This window comes from Ostrinia furnacalis, unplaced genomic scaffold (genome assembly GCF_004193835.3).
Source record: "Ostrinia furnacalis isolate ACB-3 unplaced genomic scaffold, ASM419383v2 OfSCF7448, whole genome shotgun sequence".
Lineage (NCBI taxonomy): Eukaryota > Metazoa > Arthropoda > Insecta > Lepidoptera > Crambidae > Ostrinia > Ostrinia furnacalis.
Genome location: NW_021137687.1, coordinates 77,038 through 99,357, shown reverse-complemented (window position 1 = coordinate 99,357; position 22,320 = coordinate 77,038). Strand labels below are relative to the sequence as shown.

At 38.7% G+C, this 22,320-nt stretch overlaps 1 protein-coding gene across 3 annotated transcripts; it reads right to left on the bottom strand.

The window, feature by feature from the left end:
* Window positions 1-24: 24 nt before the first annotated feature.
* On the bottom strand, window positions 25-19,963 carry Tbc1d8-9 (TBC1 domain family member 8/9). Of its 3 annotated transcripts, none has more exons than XM_028320766.1 (21): window positions 19,628-19,963; window positions 19,370-19,536; window positions 19,113-19,280; window positions 18,713-18,809; window positions 18,200-18,463; window positions 17,306-17,570; window positions 14,877-15,079; window positions 13,941-14,076; window positions 12,794-13,073; window positions 11,549-11,742; window positions 10,928-11,122; window positions 9,506-9,655; window positions 8,940-9,128; window positions 8,053-8,232; window positions 7,500-7,585; window positions 6,331-6,453; window positions 5,703-5,824; window positions 5,038-5,247; window positions 4,430-4,542; window positions 3,670-3,935; window positions 25-2,693 (listed from the first exon to the last, which is right to left on the bottom strand). In XM_028320766.1, exons 1-20 carry the CDS (start codon window positions 19,669-19,671, stop codon window positions 3,711-3,713), a joined length of 3,411 nt encoding a protein of 1,136 aa, XP_028176567.1. In that variant the 5' UTR covers window positions 19,672-19,963; the 3' UTR covers window positions 25-2,693; window positions 3,670-3,710. The 3 variants fall into 3 exon arrangements, with proteins under 3 accessions (XP_028176567.1, XP_028176569.1, XP_028176568.1); XM_028320768.1 differs by having other exon boundaries at window positions 13,941-14,064; window positions 19,628-19,961; XM_028320767.1 differs by lacking the exon at window positions 6,331-6,453 and having other exon boundaries at window positions 7,377-7,585; window positions 19,628-19,962.
* Between the last annotated feature and the right edge of the window lie 2,357 nt (window positions 19,964-22,320).

Sequence of the window (22,320 nt, the reverse complement as noted above, 5' to 3'; positions counted from 1 at the left end):
ATAATAAAAATAATAAAAACACACTTTAACGTCAAACAAGTGTATTTAATCGAGATTGTATAACTAGATTACATAAATGGTGTACGATTTAATGAAACCACGTGAAGCTAAATATAAAAGTAACAATAGAAGTTCCACTATACAGTTAGAATTGTTATAAACAAAGCCCATGTTGTGCATAAAATAGAAAATTATAAGTATTTATAAACAAAATGGTTGAATGATGTGCAGAATCGTATTGTTATGGCACAAATATACAATGATTATGATGACTTCATGAATCGTCAACACACATAATCGAGGAAAAACATTCCGCATCAATTTCGTCATTCTGACTTAACAATAGGGAACTACTCATAAAAGGTATGTATATAGTCTAACGTCCAATGATAACGCCGAATCGACTTCTCAATCGAGATCAATTAATATTTATCGATACTGCGCGCTCTTGTTCAGAGTTAGTGCCTACGTATAAGTAGCTTTAATTTTGAATCAATGACGTTCGATTTGTCGCCCTATTGGACGCCAGACTTATTTATTGATTGTTTTAATGATTTTATATAGATGACATTTAGTTAGACAAATGTGCCTCATGCTATCTATAATTTAGTTCCCAAAAATCAAAGACAAAGGATTAGCGGAATGTTACACACTATTCAATATTCGTATCACTAAACAATGCCCAAAACTAGATTCAAACTCAAAAATCCATATAATTGGGCTAAATTCGACCAATCAAAGGCTTGAATTTGTACCTGAAAATGAGTCTAGTTTTGAGTATTGTTTTGTAATACGGGCCTCATGGTTACAAGTGGTAGGTACTTGAGAAAATATTTACTTATTTGGTCATAATATTTGCGTTGTTTACAACATACAAGCAAGATTATTATACATTTAAACATCATATTGCTTGTAAGATTATTTCAATACAGCTTTACCAGTACATTTTACAGAATAATGGAAGCATATAAAAATAATTCATTGCTTATATCTTAGACTAATGTACACAATGCTAAGCTGGTAAGAGTTAAATTAATGTTTATTATACAAATTACTATAAGAGCACAGGAAGGCACCGTTTTATTATTTTAAGGATGAAAATGGAAACTGCGTTACTCATACATATTCACATTCAGAAAAAATATGAGAAGAGATTAAAGTGAGCTATTTTGGATTATAAACTACTAAGTTTGTGGTTTTAATAATATAAAATCGGACTAAGTTTTAAAAAACCTGGATATTGTCAAAAAAGAGTGAGGTGCCTATAATATTTAAAAAGGTTACTTTGAATTTAGGATTCAAACTCAACGTTTGATGACTTCCTGTGTCCAATTAATTAATATGCCCGACAGCTTTATTGGCAGATGAAAAAGACAATGCTCTATGAGCCTTAGAATGCCGTCTCTTTCACACTTAAGCTGCAGATTTAAGTTAGGGCCGGGTATTAATTTTATTTTTAATATTGCTTTACATACAATTTATTGCGAATTATTGCGAAGCACCATTGATAATGTAAGCATTAATAGTACATATTATTTACATACAAAACGAAGAAAGATCTATGCACCAATAAAACATTATTATCCAATTTCATACTAAGTACAAATATATTACTTTTCTTCTAATTTATCACTACTAAGGTACATTTAAATTTATGGTGGTCTTCAATTAATTTTGCATTAATAAGTAAATATCACACAAGGTGAGGAAGAAGATAATATTCCAAGCTATACCATTAAAGATATCGCAAACGGTAACCGGTCAATAGGTAGCCTTTTTATGGTGCTTAACCATAGTTCAGTCCTAATAGTAAGACTTCATTTGAGAATCTACATTAGATTCTATGACAGGCAAGAGTTCAACATAATTGTAGTGATATTTTTGTATTGAAGGGATGTAAGACCACGCCATCAGTATTTATAAAGGCTTTAATTAACTTATGGTTTTTCAGCCATAATGTTTGTGAAATTAACGACAGCGATTCGAACAGCGAACGTTTACTTGCCTAGCGGACAAAATATTATATTTAGTTCACCTCTACTCATAGATACACACGTTTATTTGTATTATGCTACTTATAAAACTAATATGGCTATGAAAGTTTATAGACTTACAAATTACAAATATTTTACATCATTGGAATGTAAACTATGGCATACCGTGTAAACTCAAGGTAACGAAAGCCATAATATAATAAATGCATATACTTTTTACCTTTATATACATATTTGTCTAAATACTTTAGACTTATGTACACCATTTATTCAGGTGTAGGATCGGACTTCATGCAAAATAGATTCAATTTTCGTTTCTATTTGAATATATTTTTATGCGATACATAAAAGATTTTCATTCTACATATTATGTTGTTTAGATTACATTGAGTCAACATATTTAAGCTGTTATTAGTGGGTAGGAAACTTATAAAAGGTATTATTTTAATCGTAATTATTTGGTACATGAATAACTATTACAGATATTTTAAATATAGATAATGCATTTTAACAGTTATAACGTTTAATCATCAACATAATATTGATTTAGAAGTGGACTATGTTGACACAATGACCCATAACTTATCTATACTTCGATACATTGTAATCCTAATACAATATACTTATTACAATTTTTCGGTAACTTATTTCAGATCGCAAAACGTTGCTCATGGTCCATGGGATCCCAGTTTTTTCTTCCTGAAAATTTCAAATGACGTTTTTATGGACTCTAATCAACGTAATCACTGGCACCTTAGGTGTGTTAAATAAATAACAATATTTTATGTCATACTAGCTTTCCGCCCGGGGCTTCGCCCGCGTGGAATTTTGTCTGTCACAGAAAAACTTTACCGCGCGCGTCCCTGTTTCAAAAACCGGGATAAAAACTATCTTATATTCTTTCCCGGGACTTAAACTATCTCTATGCCAAATTTCATCAAAATCGGTTCAGTGGTTTAGGCGTGAAAGCGAGACAGACAGACTAGTCTTTCGCATTTATAATATTATACTAGTATAGATGAAATCACAGACTCAGCTTATTTGCTATGTTTTGATATTTAGCGTTGTTATAGCATCGGTAAATGTATCAATTCATTTGGATCAAATATTCTAATAAATAATTATTCGCCAATAGTTAAAATCCAATGTGAATATCAAATAATATTCGGACCGATAGCGCTTTGTTCATAATTACTAAATTCTAATTAAAACATAATCGTGCGTAAACAACTCTTATCTTAGTCGGCCTAAGTGGTGTTTTTATTAACAATAAATTCGTACCGTGCGTATGTTTTGATACTTATGTCGATAGCGCTGTTGTGTATTGAAATAATTTACCGGCAAGCGCGTTCATGACCAAATTCAAATTTAAAGCTTTATTTTTTCTTTTCTTATTTCATACTATGATCAAAATACTCAAAGGACTCCTTGACTCCAGACCTTGTCTGGATCAAGAGTAAGAATTATGAATCATAATCATCATTATGAAACATACACATCGCCATTTTAGACCCACTGAACTCCAGTGGTATTACAAGATATATTTTGTTTTAAAAGACCCCCGCGAAAACGTGTTGTTGCAACAAAAACATGGTACACTATTCAAATACAATTTTTAAATAGCCAGACATCTTAGTTCAAATTATAGCCACAAGAGGCGCAAATGTCCACATACCTGGATATCCCGGATCACTCGACTCCAGCGACCTCTATCAGCTATGATATAGACTGGAGTCTATCGCGGTGCCTCAAGGCCTCCAGCTGAGGCATCAGAGACACCGTCCGGTTGAAATAGGCCTCCACCGGCTCCTGTGACAGCATGGTGGCCAGGAACTGCTCCAGGGTTATCGACCATACGCTCTCGGCGGAAGGTTCGGTTTCCTTTGACGGCGATGGCTGCGGTTTGTCTTCCACCTCGGTTGGGTTGCCGTTGGGATCCATCTGGTTGACAGAAAATGTGTTAGTGACTTTACTATTAAAGTTTGGGTTGAAAAATTCGGTCGCTGATAGATTAACTAGCAGTTAAACTGTTAAAAAGTAATCTTAAAACAGTTCTATTAAAAATTACATTTTACAATTAGAAAAACTTGTCCCCAAGTAAATTCTATAAATTATTACCTGTCTTACGCCCGTATTCACAAACATTACTATGAGGTCTCACAGTGCGCGTGGACGCACAGGGTGACACACGAACCAATCACAGAGCTCTATTCAAAGCTGTGCGTTCGATTTGCTGCTTCACTTAAGCAAGCACTGTTTGTGAATACGGGCGTTAGTCTGATGTCTGAGGCATCATAAATAATAATTATACATTTCCATAAAATTCATACAGTTATTTTTGCGTAAAAGAGAAAATTCATCCGTCCATCCACATTCACAGGCTTTCGTGTTTATAAAATTAAGTTAAGACTTGAAAGGACAAAATAAATACTGACCTCGGGCAACGCAGGTTGTTTGGCGGCCGCTGCCAAGTACAGGCTGTCTTGCGAGATCTCCCTGTCGAGTTGCGGGCGCTGGTTCAACTCTCCGAGTTGCAAAAGCAGGGTACCTGTTGTAATAATTATTTTGTGGTGATTTGGTAACAAAATAGAAGTTAGATTAAATGCATGCAGATTTTTTTAAACTAATTTGTATGTACCTTGCTGTTTTGTAAGTTCAAAACGACAGAAGAGGAATATCACTGCAGGTTTGGTGATCGCATAGCGACTACAATGCGTAGGCGAATGTCGGCGGCCGGTCTGGTTCAATGGCATGCCCAGCGTGGTAGAGGCATTCTGACTTACCGAGGGGGTTAGGGTCAGTCTAATCCACAGATCACAGAAACTAAAGGGACATATGACAAGGGGGCGTGGCCGGTGTCGCAGCAATATGCCCAAAAACAGAACACATTGCTCGTGAGAGCAATGATGACAGCAGCGACGTCATAATGTAAACAGTTTACATTGGTCTAAACAGTGGGGGAGGGGGCAGTCTTGCCGAGGGGGAGGGGGCAATCTAATCAATGTGGGGGGGGGGGATCATTCTGAATGGTAACCAAACTTACCAGCCAGCACTACAGCTTCGTACAGCGGCGGGTCTTGCTGCGTGAGGTCGTGCAAGGCTGCTAGTAGCTGTAGGAAGTGGGCCCGCGGGAGGGGCGGCGCGGCGGGCGCGGGTTGCGGGGAGCCGGGCGTGGACGGTAGTGAAGATGGTAGTCCGGATAAAGCGCACGCGCGGACTGATTCCGCCGTGTGTGAGTCGCCGCTGCTGCCGGCTGGGGGAGAAACAACCTTATTACCAAAGATAATGAGGTTCTTTTTGCAGATACAAATGCGATTTAGTTTCGATCGACTGTCGAAATTATGTATCAACTTTTGGACACACGCGTTGCTAAAAGTAGGTATAAAATCCGACCCTGTTGCGTGGCTACCAAACGCGCGATTCATCGCAGCAAAAAGTTGCAGTGTACAAAGGGCCTAACTATAGAGCCAAACAGAATTTCTATGTACTTTTGCTACTTGGAAACAAAATTCCTCGGATTCGAGTCTTATGTATCTGAGGCCATTTTAAGTACTCTAGATAGCCTATTCTGAACTGCGATACTGCAAACGCTCAACTGAAAATTACGCATAATCAAAGTATCGTGTGACGTTATGTACCATTTGGAACTGTTTAGCTTGTCTGTCTACACTAAAGAACTGTAGGTACTTTTAAAATTTGTTTACTTACCAGAGTGGCTCAAAACGCTATCACTGGACTTGTCCATCTGGCTCCCGGCGCCGCAGACCTCGCTTATGGATCGGTGCATGACCGACGCGGTCGAAGGTTCAGGGCTCGGTGGGTTCTCCATGCTGAATGGAAATAATACACAAACTTTTATTAGATCATACATAATCGCACACCTAAACACTCAATAGGAGTCCGTGTAGTTCGTATTGTGAAAAAGTTATCAAATGTCATGGTAGAGCCATGCTTTATAACAGACTCTACACGTCAGTCAAAATATTATGTGGCATGTGCCCCCATTTTTAGCCCTCTGCCCTGACATTAAGCATTGACTATAGTGAAACACCTCAAAGAAAGATCAGTCTGCAGTCAACTCCTCGCCAGTATCCATAAAGTGCGTGGGCCTTAAAACGACTTTGGGCATCTTTCGTGCCTCTAAGCCTAGGCTACTATTGTTATTACATAGGTATCAAAGAAGGATATAGCGTCCGCAGCCAACTCCTCTCTAATATCAGTAAAGTGTGTGGTCCTCAGTTCAGACAGTAACGGCGGAGCGTGCGCGCAGTATAGCGCCCGCAAACGCCCTTGATCATCTTCCCTGTCTCTGAAGTCTAGGCTACTATTATATTACCTATCAAAGAAGGATATAGCGTCCGCAGCCAACTCCTCGCCAGTATCGGTGAAGTGAGTAGGCCTGAGTTCCAAGTGGGACAGTAATGGCGGAGCGTGCGCGCAGTATAGCGCCCGCAAACGCCTTTGAGCGTCTTTTCCTGTCTCTGAAGCCTAGGCTACTATTATATTACCTATCAAAGAAGGAAATAGCGTCCGCAGCCAACTCCTCGCCAGTATCGGTGAAGTGAGTGGGCCTGAGTTCCAAGTGGGACAGTAACGGAGCGTGCGCGCAGTATAGCGCCCGCAAACGCCTTTAAACATCCACCCTGCCTCTGAAGCCTAGGCTACTACTATATTACCTGTCAAAGAAGGATATAGCGTCCGCAGCCAACTCCTCGCCAGTATCCGTGAAGTGAGTAGGCCTGAGTTCCAAGTGGGACAGTAACGGCGGAGCGTGCGCGCAGTATAGCGCCCGCAAACGCCTTTGATCATCTTCCCTGTCTGAAGCCTAGGCTACTACTATATTACCTATCAAAGAAGGATATAGCGTCTGCAGCCAACTCTTCTCCAGTATCCGTGAAGTGAGTGGGCCTGAGTACCAAGTGGGACAGTAACGGCGGAGCGTGCGCGCAGTATAGCGCCCGCAAACGCCTTTGATCATCTTCCCTGTCTCTGAAGCCTAGGATATAAATACCTATCAAAGAAGGATATAGCGTCCGCAGCCAACTCTTCTCCAGTATCCGTGAAGTGAGTAGGCCTGAGTTCCAAGTGGGACAGTAATGGCGGGGCGTGCGCGCAGTATAGCGCCCGCAAACGCCTTTGATCATCTTCCCTGTCTGAAGCCTAGGCTACTATTATATTACCTATCAAAGAAGGATATAGCGTCCGCAGCCAACTCTTCTCCAGTATCCGTGAAGTGAGTGGGCCTGAGTTCTAAATGGGACAGTAACGGCGGAGCGTGCGCGCAGTATAGCGCCCGCAAACGTCTTTGATCATCTTCCCTGTCTGAAGCCTAGGCTACTACCATATTACCTATCTTTGAAGTCTATGCTACTATTATATTACCTATCAAAGAAGGATATAGCGTCCGCAGCCAACTCCTCGCCAGTATCCGTGAAGTGAGTAGGCCTGAGTTCCAAGTGGGAGAGTAATGGCGGAGCGTGCGCGCAGTATAGCGCCCGCAAACGCCTTTGGGCGTCTGCCCTGACGCTGAGCCCTAGGGCCAGGCTGAGACCTCGGGCGCTGACGAAACCGTCGTCATCGTTGTCCATTAACTGCGAAAAAAGAGTAATATCTAGCTAGATGACAGACAGAATATTCTTAAATATACACTTCATAACTAAAGTTTTTAAAGTTAACGCCTACAGCTCACCTTCGCTACGAAACCATAACATGTAAGCAATCAATAAGTACACAAGAGAAAAACCAATTTTTGTAACATCCCCACATTTGAACGCAGAGACCCAGAGATGCTATTGATTGATTTTATCATTATCATTTCGGCCACAGAACGTCCACTGCTGAACATAGGCCTCCCCCAATAATATCCAGATTAGACAATTGGAAGCAGCCTGGATCCAGCGCCTTCTTGCAATCTTTATGAGATCGTCTGTCTGCTGTAGATCCTCTACACAGGAGTTGCAGCGGTGGGAACGGGAGGTGGGAATAATCCCGTGTCTGTCTTTGACATATAAGAATTATGCCAGTAATTTTATTTTATTTTTAAAGTTATTAATCTGACCTTGAACATCCTAGCAGTGATCGCCTCGGCCCTATCGCCTTTAGCCCAGGGCGACAACGCAGTGAACAGCGTCTTGAACTGCGTGTAGTCAAGCCGATACGCCTCGTAGGGCGCCTCCAAGCGTTCACAGGGCACACGCTTCGCCCACAGTAGCTCTTCGCGGATTGCGCTTAGTAATTCCTGAAATAAATACAGAAATATGCAAGTAAGAGTATGCAATATTTTTCATTTATATGATTAAAGATCAATATATTTTATCAGTATATTTTATGCAGTATAGGTTAGTGTCCGTGACTCCCACTCGTCATGGGGCACACAGAAAACCAGCGTCGTGGCCTTTCTCACAGAGGGCCACGGCATATACTGAGTGGGGTCCCATTGCGATGGACATCGCTGTGCGACAGGGTGGCACTGCTCAGTTTGCTTTCTCATCCATTGTGTTTTATGTCACCTCTGTCTTATTTGCTTTTTTTATTTACATCTTTTGTCTTTTGTGATGTCCATGGCAATAAATGTTTCTTTCTTTCTTTCTTTCAATAAATGGCCGTGTGATTAACAGAGTAAAGTGGGACCTTGGGGGAGGGCTTTATCAAGTAGTGGACACGATTTGGCTGAATCGAACTAAAATGGGACCTACTCTACTCTTCACGAGGATGTCGTAAAACGCAACTAAGGAATAAAATAGCTATGCAGACAGGTTTCTTCAGCCCGTCTAATGTAGGCCAAATTATCGGAACAAATCGCAAGATTTTTTATACAGGGTGACTGGAACTAAACCCGCCTTAGCATGTCATGCCTTCCTGTGTAGCGGCCGAAGTCAGTCGTTTGCGAACTATTGGTCCTTACTTTACATACAGGTGCACATGTCAATGTAAAATTAACCTTACCTGCAGCTCGTTAGGTTCAAGAAGCTTGTCCTGCTGCAAGGCCCTCAGAGTGTTTCTCTCCAGACTGTCCTCCAAGTGACGGACTACCCTCAGCCTGTGTTTGAGGCCCAAATGCTCTATACACTCGCTAGTCACGCTCGCGCCGTATGTTCGGTAGGCTTGGTACACTAGGTCTTGGATTCTTATCGTCTGAAAGGAAAGTGAATTTATTAAGCTCAATATAAAACCTTGGTTTTGTCAAAACAAAATGCGTCGTAAATGTAATTCATTCAGATGAAAGAGCAGCATTTGAGAAACGGATTTAACAGTTTTTGTGTACAGACATAACAAGGTTTGTAAGAACTTATTAACTTGTCCATTAGTTATTAATGCTACTCTCTATTTAGCCATTAGGCTCAATCACTTCTTCTTGTCGTGTCGACAAACCTACACAGTGTCAGCCCAAAACTCCGCTACAAGAGTGGCGTTGTCAGTAGCATTCATTAAACTTCCTGCATGTAGTTAAACTTCCTGCATGTAGTTGTTTGGGCACTTTGATGGGTAAATAAATACAAATTTTCACTTACCTTCTGCGCAGTGCGTGGCTCAGTAGATAAAGCGACAGCTTCATCGTTGTATATGCCGGCCAGGTAATCACCAAGGATCTGCATGGCTTGCCCGTCTTCCGTACACGTTAGCAGTTTGTCCCGGTTTATATCCAGGATCTTGAGGGTCACCTGCAGAGATTGGGGATCATTAAAATAGGTTCTTACAGTATTGTCACCGTTGAAAACGCGCGTGGTTGCTCCGTGTGCGAAATTGGATAGTTGATAGTAGTAATCAATTGACCTTATTGATTGAGCTATCAAGACACTAATAGACTTTGTATAGAAACAGGGACCTATGCTTATGACGCCACTTGTTTGTCAAATCAATTGACTATTTATACCACAAAGTAGGCCATTTAAATAAACATTTTAAATGTATTTGAGCAACAGACTCTGTCCTTTCAGATCGAACCGGGTTTCTTTTACATTTTATAAAACTTCGTAGCTCTTGGAAACCCGTATATTTTTTTTAGGTAACAGATCCAAATCGCATCTGACAAGCACAGGCCTGAAATATAACTTTAGTGCCGTCATAAAAGAAGCAGTTCATGACGTTGACGGCGCACTCTACACGCTGATGAATCAAGAACGCGTCAAGAACCAAGCCAGAGAGCTCATCTTTTACATACTATAATACCTTAATACTATATCTTTAAGTATCAAAATCAATTGGCTTCTAAAAAGCACAGACCTGGAATATGACTTTAGCGCCGTCATAGAAGAAGCAATCCATGACGTTGACGGCGCACTCGTACGGCATGACACTGATGAATAGCGTCAGGAACCACGCCAGAGATATCATCTCTTCCATACCTTAATACTATATCTTTAAGTATCAAAATCGATTGGCTTCTGAAAAGCACAGACCTGGAATATGACTTTAGCGCCGTCATAGAAGAAGCAGTCCATGACGTTGACGGCGCACTCGTACGGCATGACACTGATGAACAGCGTCAGGAACCAAGCCAGAGATATCATCTCTTCCATACCTTAATACTATATCTTTAAGTATCAAAATCGATTGGCTTCTGAAAAGCACAGACCTGGAATATAACTTTAGCACCGTCATAGAAGAAGCAGTCCATGACGTTGACGGCGCACTCGTACGGCATGACACTGATGAACAGCGTCAGGAACCACGCGACAGATATCATCTTCATCACGCCTAGTCCTTAATACTATATCAGTATCTTTAAGTATCAGAATCAAATGGCTTCTGACCACAGACCTGGAATATGACTTTAGCGCCGTCATAGAAGAAGCAGTCCATGACGTTGACGGCGCACTCGTACGGCATGACACTGATGAATAGCGTCAGGAACCAAGCCAAGGAGATCATCTCTTCGATACCTTAATACTATACCTTTAAGTATCAGAATCAAATGGCTTCTGACCACAGACCTGGAATATGACTTTAGCACCGTCATAGAAGAAGCAGTCCATGACGTTGACGGCGCACTCGTACGGCATGACGCTGATGAATAGCGTCAGGAACCACGCCAGGGATATCATCTTCATCACGCCTAGTTCTTCAAGCTTCGCGTGTAATTCTGGCAGGTGCGCTGCAGTCAACTCTTTGAGGACCCCTTGGTCTACCTGTAACGGAAAACAGAACACAATAGCAATATTATGGCAAAATGATTTCTAATACTTTTGTAAATGTTTATCATGTCAATTTTAAAACGCGACAATCGTCAATCAGTCAATGGTTAGGGCCAATCAAAGTTTACATTATTTTTGTCTTTCACAATTATATCAACAATTCTACAATCGAGTTAGTTTCTTTCTGACATGTAGAAATATACAATTAATCTTATTACATGTTTTAAAAAGCAATTTAGTCGTGTAAATTCTGCATTATTTTATGTTAGGCGTTACTTGTGAAAGCTAATAGAAGAAAAAATTACATCACTCGAACACAGCAAAGTTTGCCATGCGTTACAAAATTAGTAATTATTGAGAAATGCAAGTTAGGCATCAGAAAAGCGCTCTAAAATCGGCAAAAAGTTCCAAGGATCTTACCAAAGCGCCCACAACCCTCGTATTATAATAATCGGGCAGCAGCGTCTCGCATATCGTAGCCAGCAGCCAGAAGGCCTGCTCCTCCGGGCAGTATATGAGCAGCACCGAAGCCACTATGTTCATCGCTTGGCAGTAGCCGATGGTGGGGTTCTTGAGTGCGTACGCGCATAGCACGCGGCGCAGAGCGGATATACCTGTAAAAGTTGAAGTAGCTTAGCTATTTGAAACAGAGCAACGGGTCTGAAACGCGACATTTATGCAGTACTGAATGATGTAACGGGATACTTAATAATATAGTTGAGCTAATCCTGCCATTGAGGAGTCTTCTGACAAACGCAAACAAGGTTATTTATTGTGACACATTCTTTAACCAACACCTAATTAATCCTTCAAGCTCCGCGAATCTAGACACAATAGATAATCAATTGTTATGACATTAATTAATGCCGTCTGGGACTCAATCGGTTAAGCTCAAACTAAGCAGTGTTTTTGTTATGTCGAGACTGACTATCTAACGGATAAAAGTACGGAACGTGTAACATTCGTATGAAATGTACAGTCGCGGAATAAAAAGGTTCGTCACCTTAGTGTCGGTTTTCGCTTGCACTAGGTAGGTACTGTAAGAGTCAATCCTGCGAACATAACAGTGCAAGAAACAGTGCTGCTAACATTTAAATAAATATGACGTTTGCTAACGAATAAGGTTTTGCTTGTTTATTTTTCTATCCCATCAGTGCAATGCAATGATGACACTGACCAATTGACAATAGTTTTTTTTATTAAATAGAAATAATAATGGCAGGTTGAACCAACAAGAAGGTTTTAGTTTATCAATCATAATAATCTTCTTGACAAGATAAATCGTCAAACAACTTTTATCTGAATAATTTTGAACTTTACTGACGAACAGTTAAAGATTATTTTCTCTAACTCGAGATTATTCTGTAACATAGTTTCAAAAGGTAATATGTGCTCGCGATTCGTTGAAGGAATCAATTTGAAAACTGACGAACCTTTTCATTCCGTGACTGTACAAGTGCTCAAAACATTGACAACACAAATAACCGATCCCAGTGTTTTGAAAAATCAAAAACTATGGGTGTTGTCAAGGCACATCATCAGGCTGTCAAATTTATATTACTTTTTTTTAAAATACTGATGCCGATATTTATATTCTCAATACTTTGACTTAAGGTCCAAAAACAATGTTAATTTTGAACTTATTGAAGAGTCAACAACACTCACCAACATCATTCTGGAACGCCGGGTGTTCCGGCAGTGACCTATGCAGGTCCCTTTCAATCTCATCGTTCACCGCGTTCTTAGACGACAGGGCTTCCTTCACCAGCTTCTGGTATAGCCCTTTGTTCTGCACCTTCTGCAGTATGGACCCTGAGAAGACGCTCCACAATTCGCCGCGAAGGGATTCTGGTATACCGTTTACGACTAGTTCGCTGCCGGCTGTTGTTTGGTACATGCTGACACCGCGGCCTACCTCGGACATGTGGTCTTCCCATTGTTTTACCTGGAAATTAAGAATCATCAACAACAGGTCATTTAGTATCCACTGCAAGAACACGACCAGAGTAAATACAAATGAGTAGGTCATCTTCATAGAAACGCACGGGCGCGGTTTGTATATGAGCGCGCCAACACGTATGCGGCGCGCACGCACACACTGTCAAAATTTAGCAGGGATTAGCGGGGAGCCAGTCGTGGTTGCGCCGAAGATAGACTTCCTAGAGGTAAGTACCAGAGGATGAAATTAATTTATATTAATTGAATCATTTTGACGATTATTATCAATTAATGAGGATTTTCGCGAATGAAAGATCCGCTAGATGGCGGGACGTGGATGTGGGGTCTGACTGCTGCGTGATTGGTGGATTTTGACATATCTGTCAATGTCATGTCAAAAATAACCAATCATGCAGCATTTGGACCTCGCGTCTACGTATTGCCATCTGGCGGATTTTTCATTCGCGAAAACCGTCATTGACTTTATACTTATGGAATTTATTTCCCAAAGAATTCATACTCTCCAAAGAAACTAAAAAAACTTCGTGAGTAAAAAGAAGTAAAAAGATGCGATTCTATGATATCTCAATTAACATTAACAGACATCAATTTGGACCACAGAATTTATTACAAGTAGTTATTTTAATTAAACCGGTTTAAAATAAAATTGCAAGTTTGACCTACAATAGCAAGCCGGGTTAGGATGCGCGCCATGATAATACTTATCGATTATTTTAGACGACAGACGTTTAAAATCGATAAAATGGCGCAATAGAAGCTTATCGCGACTCGCATCCTAGGCCTACAGGTAAAATTAGAGCTTAAAAACATACATTGCCTCGTTTGCCTCCTGTCACATAAAAAAAATACATACCTTCTTCTCCTGTATTTGTTTTATGGGTGAAGTCTGGTTGGTCTTGAACAGAGACATCAGAGGAGGCTGCGGCGTCCATTCCTGGTCCTCCGTGTTCCTCGCGACAGCATGCGTTGCCTTTTCCCTGTACACATCACTGAATTCAAGCAATTGAGAATGTGATCGCAAATCAAACCTTAATCATATCAAACCCAGCGTTCAATGTTAGTTGCAACTTGCAGGCCAGTTGGAGATCCTGTTAAAAATGTAATGAATGTGAAATGTTAAATTTTTCCACCATTAAATAATAATTGAGAATGTTAGCCCGAATATAAGAAACACAGATAAACTTATAATGGTAAAATACTAAAAGATAGATAGTATTTTAAGAGACCGCGGCAATTTGACTACAGTCAGCGTCGAATAGCTCGTGACACCCAGTGGCCAAAATGTTGACAACACAGCCTTATCTAATTGTAACAAAGACGTTTTGCGAATTTATTGCCTACTTTGGGTGTCACGAACTATTTTGACGCTGACTGTACACTTAGATGAGATTTTGCAACCAAAGTGTTTAGTCGACTGTACTTGATATAATGTTTTCATTGATTAATCATGCAAAGAAACATGCAACAATGTACTAACGAAATAGTTTCACAAGTGGAAGCCACCTTATTTGAATGTTTTACTCATACTATACGTGCAAACAGAAATCAGCAACATTGTAAACAAAATAAACAGCCTTACTCAATACATTTTTATCATTTTAGAGCTGATTTTTCAATCGTTGGATAATTTTTAACTGAAGAATAAGTTTGGCATATTGACAGTTTCAATATGGGAAATAGGTTCAGAATGTCAATGAATCTGTCATTTCGCAATAATTTGCTTAGCTGACGACTTCACTATAGCGCATTTTCACAAGCATCTCAAATTAACAAAAAATAACCCACTCACTTAGGCAACTTGGCGAGCAGTTCCGATATCTTGTGCACCAAGAACTCCCTGTCGGATATGTTGCCGAAGAAGAAACTGGTGTGATGAGAGGTCGTTATGAGGATACTGCCAGAGTCGCCAGAACTGCCGGTGCCACCTGAATCCGCTCGCTCCACTTGATGCACGTTACGGAGGGGTATGGTGAGACGGACCAGGTTCTTTACCTGGAAGGAAAGAGGTTTATCAGGTAAGAAGAAGCAAAAGGTTTATAAAAGGTTTATTATTTCGCGCAAAGAGGTTTAACAGATCAGGCAGGAAGAATGCGCGCGATTTGAATTCAGAGCGCCAGAAGTCCCAAATTCGTAAGGCTGGTTTTAGTGTCACGCGGACTGTCAGTGCGGATCGCTCCGCACAGCCGATCTGTATGAACTGGGAGCGAGCGGTTCCTCCGGACCGCATAAAACGTTCCCTAGAAGTTCATACAGATTGGCCTTGCAGAGCGGGTCCACACCGTACGGTCCGCGTGACACTAAAACCAGCCTAAAAGTGCATTCAAGACGCGCGCGAACTATATTATGTACAATCCAGTCGAATTAACTGCGCACCTGACGGCCGTGACGTCACATCGACGCTCTGGTAACGGGGCGAACGCGGGGAGGTATGCGGGTGAGTGTGAGGAAGTCGCATTCCAGCGAGGTGTGCAGTTAACTTTATTGGGTTTTATACTTCTTGATTTGAATTTAGTGCGCCAGAAGTAAATTGTTCCAAAAAGTCTGCATTCAACTCGCGCGTTAGTTGTTTATGTGTTGTATACAGGAAATGCACAAAGACCATGTTTACCGTATGTAAACGTATGGGCAAATAAACAATGAAGCTTCATTCCTCAACATCGAGTCGTTTAGTGAAGTTCAGTACTATGACGACCCTCTCTAATTCACCAGAGGTAGGTGAATGGAGGATTATAGCCTACATCTTTCCACACTGGCCGGACAGATTGGGGTGGCCCGATGTTCGCATATTTCCCACTAAATCTAATTTTACGTCATCTACTGTAAGAGTATGAGTACTATTCTACTCTGCCGACCACACGACTATTCTCTCTGCTCATTATAAAGACTAAAATCGGTGCAAACGTTGCCTAATTTACAAAGCAAATCTCTAACAACGAAAATCACGTGAGATTCTTATTATGTCAGAATTTAGTTATGTTTATCAATTTCAATAATATCGGAAATGCTAACAGCTCATTATCGACTTAGTGCTACATCAGTATTGAATACTTTAGCTTTTAAGTCAAGACAAGAAGGTTTAAATTTGAATAGATATTAAGACAGTGTTAGCATTGCTTGTTCTCTATAGATAATGTGAATAGTAACAAAACAACAAAGGTTGAGCAAATATTATGGCCGCCTGCTCGCTCGTGACTCAGATTTGACATTCATATGATAAAAGTTATTATTACGTACATATTATGTTACAATTTATATCATTTTCATATTATGAAACTGGTCAATAGACAATAGCCATCAAAATATGTCTGCAAACGTACATAATCTAAGCATATAATTAAATAAAATTGAGATGTACGTTTGTTTGCGGGCAGCGCAGGACCGTTCATTGTGGAAAATCTTGGGGGAGGCCTTTGTCCAGCAGTGGACGTCATTTGGCTAAAACGAACGAACGTACGTTTGTTTGTAATATCAAAATAACGCTTTTTGCTAAATGTATTAATTTATACTTATAACAGAAACTTTTTGTTAGATTTTAATATGTCTGTTATTAATCTTCGAAACGGCGGGCCAGAGACATTATCTTAGACGCGTTGGAAAAAATTCAACCTATTAAATAAAGACAGTTACCTGGCGGATAAACCGTTTACGCGGACGAAGTTGCGGATAGAAGCTAGTAGAATATAAGGAAAATTGTTAAATTGAAATAAAGTTACACTTTGTTATGCTATAGCTAATCAAAAGTATCAAATATTTGTACTACAGTTCACTGATAGGAATAGTGTACCGAATTGTAATCAAAATGCAAATTATAACACAATTTCAAATAAAACTAGTTGTATGAAATAACGGCTATACTTACACTATCTATACATACGCTCTGTACTATAGTACAAATGTTGCGACATTTTCCGAAAACATTATAACTGCTCGTACTATACATGAGAAAACCAAGAGAATGTCGGTAGTGAGACTTAAAACATTATACTGCGTCACGTAAATAGGTTTGCATTGTGTCGGTGGTAATTTTTACATAATCTACTTTTCGTGACTAAGCAAAAATTTCGATGAAACGCTCAGTAACAAAATAGTCTTTTTTTACTTTGATGTATTTGAAATACATAGAATACGTTTCGCGAAGTGATGCTTCGTGAAGATTGCATACGTTTTCGCGGCGTTCATTAAAACTCTTTTGATTCTTTATAAAGGCAAAATACTTACCCGACTATCGAAACAAATGAAGTTCTGCGACAAATACAATCTGCCCCAATTTTGTTTCTTGTTATATGGCGTCCATAAAGTGCACTCCTCAGTGCCATCCAACTTCTCAGTGTGGGGCAAACGGAACCTTAACGTGTAGAGATTAGACTGCTTTTTCGCGTCCAAGTCACGTTTCAGGAATGACGGTTTCTTTGGTACATTTTTGCTCAGTTTGGTCAATAGCTCTTTATCGATATTGAAACTGCCAGATTTGTCATCTATTAACCTGAAAAAGGAAATGTTTTGCTTACGACTTATAAAAACGTTCATCTATCAAGCTTGTTATAGCTATAGTTGTTTTCTTCTTATTGTTGCGGGCGTTGCGACTAACGACAGTAGTGGTCAGGAATGTGAAAGTCTGACATTCCATTAAGTAACTACTGTTATGGTTCTTTGGAATCCTTACAAGAAAAATATATTTAGTAGTCGTAATTTTTGAAGTGGAGATTGTACGAAAATTATATGGGCAATCATCACACTTGGCTGATTTTTTATGAGTATTAAAATTGCAATATTTAAGATAAAGGTTTAAGGTTCCAGATATTATTATTTGCCAAATGTGTGTAGGTAGATGGGCATTTTTAAAATTGTAATTTTTTGTAATAACCTTTCGTCTGACGCGGCCGTGGCGCCGTACCCGTCCGTGACATTACGTAAACAAAAAATTTGCAAATCAGCATAATTTGCAAAAACTCAAATTATCTTCAGTTCTATTTGGAACTAAGCCTTGAATTTTTTACTGAATACTCCTTATTAGTTTCTAGATAAAAACATCAGACCATTGGACAACCAACATACACCTTAAAATTAGCTTATATTTATTAGAATATAATAAATAGATTATGATGTACTCACTGTTTCATGGCAATATTGGCTAGCTGTTGCATCAACGCAAAAGTCTCGTTCTTCTTCAAGAAGAGTGTGAAGTAATGCTCTCCATCCCTAGTCACAATTTTAATTGAGTCGGGGAAGAGAATGCTGTTAGTTTTGGCCAACTCCGTAACGTCAGCCCAGCGGATCTTGACAGTGGTTTTACGGCCAAATATGTACGAGTAGAAACACATGTAGTGGACTGACAGGTACATCCAGCCTTGCCGAGGTATTTTTCCCTTCCAGTAACTATACAAACAAAAAACAATTTTCAAAGATTTTCAGGTGAAAACAAAAAATTAGGAGTTGTCTGGATAAGACACATAAAGCTAGAGACACATAAATATGATACACGCACATTGAAGCAAACATTTGTAGACTGTTGTACTGTTGACTCTTAATGCTGATTAATTTTAATACCAAGGAATGGTTTTATTATTATTAAATTCTGTATTTTACAAAAGAAAGTACAAAATAAAATTAAAATAAAACACTCACCTGCATGAATAGTAACAAACAAGCTTTTCATCTCTGGGCATGCCAAATCTCTGATGAAACTCATAATCAACATTTTTGTAGTTGAGTGTATCTTCATCTAAAATAATGCACTCAATTTAGTAAACTAAAGTAAGAAAAAAATAATTTAACAGCATTTAATATTAATAATAGACATCAATACCAATTACTGACTTATTTACCAAATAGTCTTAATGTATTGTTCAAATTGAGTAACAATAGGGTTGATTTTGTATTTTAATTAATATCATTAAACTATAAGACTAGAAAAACTATATGAAATAATAATGTTTGTGTTTTAAGACCACAACAACAAAGTACTTATAAATACTAGCTTTTGTTTCCTGTTCAATGAGCAAAAAAGTTTCAAATAAATAAATACCTTCAGTAAAGTTGTCCTGCTCAGTGGCAATGACAGAATTTATCTTGCAGCACACAAATTCTGTAACCTCATCCTCGGTATCAAATGAATGCAAAGTTGGGCAGACATTTTCAAACAACCACTGCCAGTCCTGACGTATCTCTGCCTCTGTCAGAGCCGTGGCTATTACTGCAATAACAAAAGTATAGTTTCTAATTGGAATCATTATAGACTATGAAAAAAATATTTATTTAGATGAAAAAGAGCTGTAGCGTTACCATAGTACACTTCAGAGTTAGGAGTCTGATGCAGTATTCTGTACGGAGCCGGTTTTGTGTCCATCACACTATCCAAAGTACCCACAAGTAAAGAAGATAAACCTCTCGACTTGCCATGGCCTTTTCGCCGTTGCAACACGAAATACAAGCTGGTGTCATCACAATCCCTATAGGATACATAAATACGTCAATGCTATTCCATTAAATACAATACGAAATCACAAACAAATTATTATCGACAAAGATAAGACACAGTACCACAAAGCAGTTTTTATGAAAACTTCTTGAGGCTTCACCCACATCTTGATTATTAATGACTAACACTTTGTTATTCACCAATAAATAGACATTTTAACATTTAAACTCTATCAAATTGAATTTAAATAAAATTATTTGTTGTTCAAATACTACGACCACTTTTGACAGATTCAGAAAGATTCAGAAAGTCAAAGAATGACAAAGGCTGTGTTTCTTTGCTCAACATTTCTTTCTTTTTGTGTAAATAAATGGTGAACAATTTTTTCTATGAATAAATCTTAATAACTTTGTTGGATTAATACGAATAAAGCAAAAAGGAAATTATTTAAAACAAGAATACAACGCCATTGTGACTTTTTTTTTCTTTTTTTTTCCCGAGATCAAGACCCAAACCCACAGATATGGATAGATGCAGCATGTGTCAAAAATTGTATGAAGCCGAGCGTGCCACTTTTTAAACGTCATTAGTGTCATTTTAGCGAATTTTAGTGATTGCCGCAACGTAAAAGTAATCGTATCATCGTACTGCATTTGCAAAGTCATCGAATGATATCGTGTGACTCGATTCGAAAATTAATTAATTCCGATAAAACTGATAATTTGTTAAATACAAAACCAAAAACATCTTTATTTACCTTTTTAAAATAAATTAATTCTTACAAATCGTCAAATCTCGTTATTTTTTTTACCCTACCAGCGTTTCAAGACATAAATTTGTCAAGTGCATGAATACATGCATCAGTGTGTGTCTTATTGTTATGAGTAAGTACGGTTCCTTGGGATCGGTATGAGTGCACCACATACAGGGACCATGGTTTTAACTCTTAAGAGTACATCGCAGGATATGTATTAAAAACAATGCTACTTTATACTTCTTCTACTGCTACTTTATTCTAATTAATTATTTGTTACTTGTGCTGTTAATTACAATTCTCAATCCGTAAATAATTTCTTCTTTCTACCGTGTTCGTACTACTGTCCTCGTAAAATCATCGTAACCGATTGTTGTAATCGGATTACATGAACATCACTCGACCATGTATGTCCATTTGGACATATCGGAATGGCACGCTTTGACGATCAACTTGCTGTATCTACTCTAATCCATAATAATAATATCTGTGCCCAAACCCATAGAGTTATTATAGATGACCCACGCTGAACTGTCCCGCCAAACTCAATGACAGGGGGGCGCTACCATCGTTCAACTATATGGTTTCCAACATGGCAAAAATCGGAACTAGCGATCCGGTATTGACGGTGGCGCCCCACTGTCAATGTCATGCACAGGACAGTTCAGTATTTTGGAACTATAACCATTATACTGAACTGTCATGGACTGTCTTTTAAGCCACCATTATACTGAACTGTCATGGACTGTCTTTTAAGCCACCGGGAGGCGCCGCTGTCAATACTGGATCGCTGGTTCCGATTTTTGCCATGTTGGAATTTTTTAAAAACACATTCGGGTACTAGGGTCTGGCTAGGGCAAGCAGAAAATAAGCCTAAACTAGCCTTTCATTTATCATTTTTTCATTATTTTTCAAAGGTTCAAATTTTCGGAGCGTTCAAAAATTGCTACATGTCCAAGAAAAATTTTATTTTAAATAAATTATTCTAAAATAAAACAATTTTACAGATTTCAATGGTTTATTTTGTTTCAATTCTTTTAGACACCAATAAAACTACAAACTCAAAGAAATTTTAATGATGTTCTTTTTCTGCAGCTTTTCTTTGCGTTTCAGCCCAAGCCCTTTTATTGCCCTCAGAATTAGCTACTGAATGAATCTTCGTAAAAAAGTAAAATCCTACCACTATTCCGTGTGGATAATACATCCAAATCATATTATTTTTCAGGTAGTGAAAAATTGGGAATTGAGCCATTTTCGCAGAGATAGTGTAAGGAAATTTCATATGCCTTCCGGATTTCCTGAATAAAAAAATAAGATTAAAATACCTATGTATGTAAAGTAACGACTAACGACTATGGTAACGGCGCCGCTGCGCTGCGGCGACAAGTTCAAGGCAGTGACCGTGTCGTTTAGTTAGGTTCTTAACAGCTTGATTGTGATAAAAACATAAACCTTCTTCTGCCATTGGCGGGTAAAAAAGTGTACTAAGAATACACACAAGCTATGCTAATCATAATTTAAACAAACAGTTTTGTTTTATTTGTAACATAATAAATTATGATCTACGAAATCAAATGTGAATTGGATTATTTACAAAATTTTTGGGACCTTACCCGGCAATAAATCCAGCACCTCTCATAGCATTTTCGATTTGACCGTAAAGTACTTTGAGTTGAGCAGGAAACATTTTGGAAAATAATCAAGGGAATATTTTATTTGGAATCAAGGAAATTAATAAAGCAATAGACAATAAAATTTTGTGTTGATTATTGTCATTATAATGAAGTTGACATTTATTTTGTTTTTATCACAAAATATTTTTAAATGGTATTAGATACGGCCATGTAAGTGGCAGGCATTGTATTAATACACAGTACAAACAATTTAATTTGTCGTAAAAATTTAATCAGAAAATTACTTGAATCGTAGAATAGAGGTCAAATAAGTGGTATACTGTCTGCCGGGCTTGTACCTATTATGATATGATCTTATAATATCAATGGTAAAAAGGAAAAACCTTTTCGTCGTCATGTGTCATGTGTCTGTCAATGTCAACAATAT

Excerpts from the sequence above, each read along its gene's own strand:
- Tbc1d8-9 (XM_028320766.1), bottom strand. The coding sequence starts at position 19,671 with ATGTGGGTGAAGCCTCAAGAAGTTTTCATAAAAACTGCTTTGTG. Across the intron at positions 18,464-18,712 it reads GTTTGTTACTATTCATGCAG|TTACTGGAAGGGAAAAATAC; the intron begins GTGAGTGTTTTA and ends TTGTTTGTATAG. Across the intron at positions 13,074-13,940 it reads AACAAATACAGGAGAAGAAG|GTAAAACAATGGGAAGACCA; the intron begins GTATGTATTTTT and ends CTTAATTTCCAG.